The 6,138-nt window shown below is 34.8% G+C and overlaps 1 protein-coding gene across 1 annotated transcript; it reads left to right on the top strand.

Annotated features, from left to right (window-relative positions):
- The first annotated feature begins 238 nt into the window (after nt 1-238).
- Nucleotides 239-1,180, top strand: LOC116100625 (olfactory receptor 14A2-like). Its single transcript, XM_031384365.1, has one exon. The coding sequence runs from the start codon at nt 239-241 to the stop codon at nt 1,178-1,180; it is 942 nt and encodes a 313-aa protein (XP_031240225.1).
- The last annotated feature ends 4,958 nt before the right edge of the window (nt 1,181-6,138 follow it).

The following is a 6,138-nucleotide window of genomic DNA, read 5'->3' as shown; positions in this document are numbered from 1 at the left end:
GAAGAAGAAGAAGAAGAAGAAGAAGAAGAAGAAGAAGAAGAAGAAGAAGAAGAAGAAGAAGACAAGGATACAAGAGTGAGGGCAGAAAAAATTATCAATTTATGGATATGCAGTAGTAATTTAGGTAGTTTCCTGACTCTTTTCCACTTAGAGTGTTTATACATTGGTGTAAGTATTTGGAACTTTGCCAATTATAATTCATTTTTCTTCATCTGACAGGCAGTACAAATAATCTACTATGCCCAATGTCACTGCAGTAACTGGATTCATCCTCATGGGTTTCTCTGATATCCACGAGCTACAAACTCTATGTGGAGTGTTATTTCTAGTGATATACCTGGAAATTTTAATGAGTAACCTCCTCATCATCATTCTCATCACTGTGGATCTGAAGCTCCAAACACCCATGTACTTCTTCTTGAAGAATTTATCTTTTTTGGATGTCTTTCTTGTATCTGTTACAATTCCAAATTTCTTTGTCAATAGTCTTACTCACAAAAATTCCATTTCTATACTTGGATGTGCATTTCAGGTATTTTTCATGGCTTTTCTTGGATCAGGAGAAGTATTTGTTCTTACTGCAATGTCCTACGATCGCTATGTTGCCATTTGCAGTCCCCTTCACTATGAGGTTATTATGAGTAATGTTACCTGTGTAATAATGATGAGTGTTTCCTGGGGCACTGGATTATTCTTTGGAACCATGTACACGGCTGGTACATTTTCCATGCTTTTCTGTGGCTCTAATGTGATCTCACAGTTTTTCTGTGATGTTCCATCACTTCTAAGGATTTCCTGCTCTGGATCACTTATGATCATTTACGTAAGTCTTGGAATTGGTGTTTGTCTAGGCATGTCTGCTTTTATTTGTGTTGTGATTTCCTACTTTTACATTATTTCCACTGTGCTGAAGATTCCTACCACTAAAGGTCAGTCCAAAGCATTTGCCACCTGTATCCCCCACCTCACTGTTTTCAGTGTTTTTATTGCCACTGCTTGCTTTGTCTATCTGAAGGCACCCTCAAATACAGCATCACTCACAGACAGACTGTTTTCTATGTTGTATACTGTGCTATCACCAGCACTTAACCCTGTGATCTACAGCTTAAGAAACAATGATGTTGATAGTGCTCTAAAGAGATTGCTCAAACGCTCTAGCCAAGAGACATTCATCACTTAATACATCAAAATGTTTGGGAGTGACATAGTATATCAGAGGTAATAGGGACATTTTATGACTTTTAGATTTTAAAAATGTGAGAATTCTTTATATTTAATTATTTGTAACTCAATTCATTTGAAGCAAATTAGTAAGGAATGCATATGAATTAACAAGCAAGATTCACCCTGATTTCTATGAGATTCTGCCAAGTGTTGAGAAGGAATAATCACAGACAAATCAAGTGGCTTCCTGGAGATTAACCTTGGTATATAATGCAGCAGAGGTGATAGAGGCATATTTGCAGAAAAGTTTGTTTCTACTCCGTGCTTGTATGATCATTATATATTTCTTTGTCTGAGATCTGCAATCCAAAAATATTCAATTCTGACTCTGTGAATGCAAATTCTTTCCTTTTATTTGTTTTTGTTTTGTTTTGTTTTGTTTTGTTTGTTTGCTTTTTTCGAGACAGGGTTTTTCTGTAGACTCACTCTGTGGACCAGGCTAGCCTTGAACTCAGAAATCTGCCTGCCTCTGCCTCCCAAGTGCTGGGATTAAAGACGTGCGCCACCACTTCCCAACATGCAAATTCTTTCTATCTGAGGTTGTAAAGATGTGGTGGAATCTTTTATAATATAGCAGAAATCACTTGGCTACGACTGATTTTTGTTTTTGTTTTTGTTTTTTGTTTTTTCAGTGTCTTTCTGATTGGAAAGTCTTTCTCTTTACTGGGTATTGTCTTCTGGAAATTTTGATTTATCAAAATGAAATTTACATTTAAAACAAAAGTCCAGTTTTCTATGAATTTTCATGATACTATTCTCATTCTAAACTGTGTTAAGATTATTTATAAGTAGTTTGACCATATATTACTATTGGGAAATGATGCATGGATCAGGTCAGTCAGTATTTAGCCATCTCATTACCATATCTTATTTTGTCTATCATAAAAAACAACAAAAATTATTCTTAACCATAAAATAAAGGACCCCAATTTCTACATATGCTCTGATGATATCATACTATCATTATTCATGTACCCCTGAGCAATATAGAATTCTGAAGACTCATTAAACTACTAGGACATCACAATCTACTGGTGGAATCTGAACAGTAAGTACACATTGTGAAAAAATTGAGCCCACTGTGTCAACTTATGATTTCAACCATTATATATATATTACTTTGCTTAACTCAACTTCAGTGCAAACTATGTCTAATTCATAGCAAATTAAGAGTCACATAAGTGCTATTACACTGGAGATACCCCTTAAACAATACCTGTTAGCATACAAAATAACAAAATATGCCTTTGAAAGCATAATTCAAACGTATGTTTTACCTGCTTTTCATTTGTTCATTTTAAATGTACTTCTGTTTCTTAAACAACTTTTGCTTACTGATCTTTGTAACTTTTTATAAATTATTAAAGCTTGAAGTATTAAATGTAGAACTCAAAACTTTGAAATTCAGTTGCTATTTTTAAAAATTATTGTTTTACACATATACACACACACACACACAAACACACACATACACACACAAACCAATTTCTAGCACCACACTGAACTATATTTTCAAATGAGGTATAAAAGAAATTGAAGGGAGTGTTGTAACCTGATTTATATCTAGTTGTTTCTTTCATATATTAATTTATATTAAGGAGATAAATACATGAGATATTAGCAAGTTTCAGAAAAAGAAACCATATGTGAATTTTCTCATTCTGAAACAAAACAGATAAACAGTAAAACTATACGAATAATGCTATGTAGACTGAGAAATAGCGTGAAAAGTTAGACATTTCTTGTTCTTAATATTTTGATATACCTTTTTCTTTGAATAGTTTTCTAAATTGTGAAAATGTGTCCCCTAAGTTTTAGAATAAAAAGTTGATTAAATTGATGTGAATTATATTAAATGAAATATATGCTTCAAACGAAACATAAAACCACATCAAAGAAAAAAGGAAACCAATAAAAATAACTTTTTAAGCAAGACTCCTTGGCATATATACTGTCTGAGAGGTGTGTGGTGGGGATATAAGAAATCCTCTTTGTCATATGGAAGATTCTCACAGGGGTCATGTGAGCATAGAATTTGGAAGTCTTGCTATGCACACTTTACAGTTGTGAAAATAAAACATTTTCGATATTTAGTGGCTCTAGAGATTTCTGGAAAGGAGAGTAGAAAAATAAAACAAAGACACAAAGCAAGTCAGTGATAACTCATATTAGTACTTTTCTCATTTCTGAAGCTGAGTACCTGATAACTATAACTTAAGGACAGGAGGATTCAGTTTGCCTGCTGGTTTCAGAAAACACTAGTCCAACATAGCCAGAAAGGCTTTGCTTTTGGAGAGGTTTTGCTGTTTCAAGAGGATTGTGGAGTGCCCCCATTTATATACATGTTGAGAAGATGGCACACAGCACTAGAAAAGGAACAAGGCTCTAAGCCTTAAGGACTTCTCAACATTTATCCATCCACAGGCTAGGTCTCTATTCTTGATTCCAAAACCTCACAAAACAGGTTGATCATCTGGGGACAATATATAAAAAGAGATGAGCTCATGAGTGAGAGTACACAGGCAATTGCTAAAAGGTAAAGGATATTACAGAATCTCTATGAGCTCATAATGTGAATTATACAAAACACATATCAAATTAGTATGTGAATAGCAGCAGTCAAGGTTCAAGTGAAAATCTTGACTTAAACTTCTTCTTTAGTTAGCATTTCATGATGGCATTTTATATACAAATATACTTTTACTTCTCTCATGTTCTCAAACACTTAAGCTTTCAATAATTCACTTACTCATTTCAATTTATTTTTCTTTTCACTGCATCTGATAATAATTTTTGAGAAGTGCATTGTCACCAAAGCATCTTCTCCTACAGGGCACATATGACACAAAATTAAATAATATAATATTTCATCACCCACAAAAATATTTAAGACAAGCTGATATGGGTTACTTGTGAAGATGATTCTTCTATAGCATGTGGAATATGAATGTGAGCATAAATACAATTCTGATCAAATGAGCAGAAAATCAAAATGAAGAAATATGCTTTAGTAATTCATTGCATCTTTACAATTCTCAATGTTGTCTAGGATGTCAAAGACCTGAGACAGTCATCAAGGTGTGGCATCAGCAATTGGGATCAGTGTTGAAAGCAGCTGACAGGGGTCAGCACTAAGAGGGGCTCAAGGGGGTTGGTCCAGATAGTGACCAAGGGGGGCTATTGCCTATGGCAGCCAACAATTAGAGAAATTACACAGCTGATTTTTTTTCTGGAGGAACATAGCTTGATTCACTGGGGAAATCTAAACTTTCTTAAATAGTAGAGGTTGGCAAGAAAGAAAAGGAAAAAGGAGAAATTCATGCACACCCCCACAAACACACACGATGATTGGATGAAGTGGACTCTAATAACTTCACACCTACAGATACCTACCTACATACATACCTACCTACAAACATACATACATGCACACACATATACATACATACATACACACATCCATACATATGGACAGACATATACATATTCATACATTGAAGAAATGGCAAGCAGGTTCCAAGCACACACACACACACACACACACACACACACACACACACACCTGGTGTGCAGATACAACAAAATTCCAACACACTACCACATGAACTTCACACATATGTATCCGTAAAGAATTGATGGGTGGAAAAAATTCCAACAACTTTATTTTTTCTCTGATAGCTTATATATCACAGCAATATCTTTCAAGCAGTATACGTTTGCAATGTGATTATATTCTAGTTTTCTTCTAGTAAATAACCACAAAAAATATCTTCAACAATACCTTTACAAGAAATAATACTGTGTAGTACAGGTAAAGTAAGCAAATTTTCCAAAGAACCCACATACATTTGTAACTAAGCAAATTGTTAAAGATTAACAAAGTATGAGCAAGTGAAGCAGTTTTCTTTTCTTTTTCTTTTTTTTAAAAGATGAGAGAAAGACACACAGAGAGAGACAGAGACAGAAACAGAGAGAGCTAGCAAGCATAGAGTATTTTCCCCAGGATAGGGGGTGAAGAAAGACGTTTTAAAGATTTATTTATTTATTTTATGTGAGTACACTGTAGTTATCTTTAGGCACTCCAGAAGAGGGCATCAGATCTCATTATGGGTGGTTGTGAGCCACCATGTGGTTGCTGGGATTTGAACTCAGGACCTTCGGAAGAGCAGTCAGTGCTCTTACCCGCTGAGCCATCTCTCCAGTCCATGAAGTAGTTTTCTTAACCAGTTTCTCTTACTGGCAAAATGCAATTTGTGGTTAAAAAGGAAAGATAACCATTTTATTATTTGTCTTCAACAGTCGTTCTATAAGAATCTTAAAATAACCACATATCTAAACTTTTATATAAAAATCAGTCATACCTATTTAAATCTGAAGAATGCATATCTACTCATCAGCAATTTTTATTAGAACATATTAGGAAGCTGAGTGCAAAAATCAGTATAAGCAATCACTCATCCATCCTCAGTGAGCGTCACATCAGCCAACGCTGCCATTGTTTTTGTCAACTAACCTTAAAAATGTAGCTAGTTTAACTATTAAGAGAGTATGTCTTTCTGGACAATAGTTCCCTAAGATTTTTTACATCAGAACCAGTATCTAAAACATCTTACCCGTAGCTTCACTTACAATTTTAATTTTCCAAATGCTTTCTAAGTGTGTTTGGTCATTACTAACAATCTATATCTCGAAGTTCACTCCTAGGGTGGTGCTTGAATCATTAATCTGCTCCAGCAGCAATGCCCAGAAAAAGATCAAGCACTATTATTTTAAGTGCCAAAGATACTGCCCAGCGAGGAGTTAAAAGTCCCCTTAGAGTTTTCATACAGTTCTTAGATAAAAGGGATGTGAGGGCAACAAGCAGTGCAGAGATCCATAACAGTGTGAAATCCTCAATACATGTAGTCCCAGGGT

The sequence above is a fragment of the Mastomys coucha genome, unplaced genomic scaffold (genome assembly GCF_008632895.1).
Source record: "Mastomys coucha isolate ucsf_1 unplaced genomic scaffold, UCSF_Mcou_1 pScaffold21, whole genome shotgun sequence".
Taxonomy (NCBI): domain Eukaryota; kingdom Metazoa; phylum Chordata; class Mammalia; order Rodentia; family Muridae; genus Mastomys; species Mastomys coucha.
Note: the sequence above shows the minus strand (reverse complement) of the source record. Positions and strands in the feature narration are given on the sequence as shown.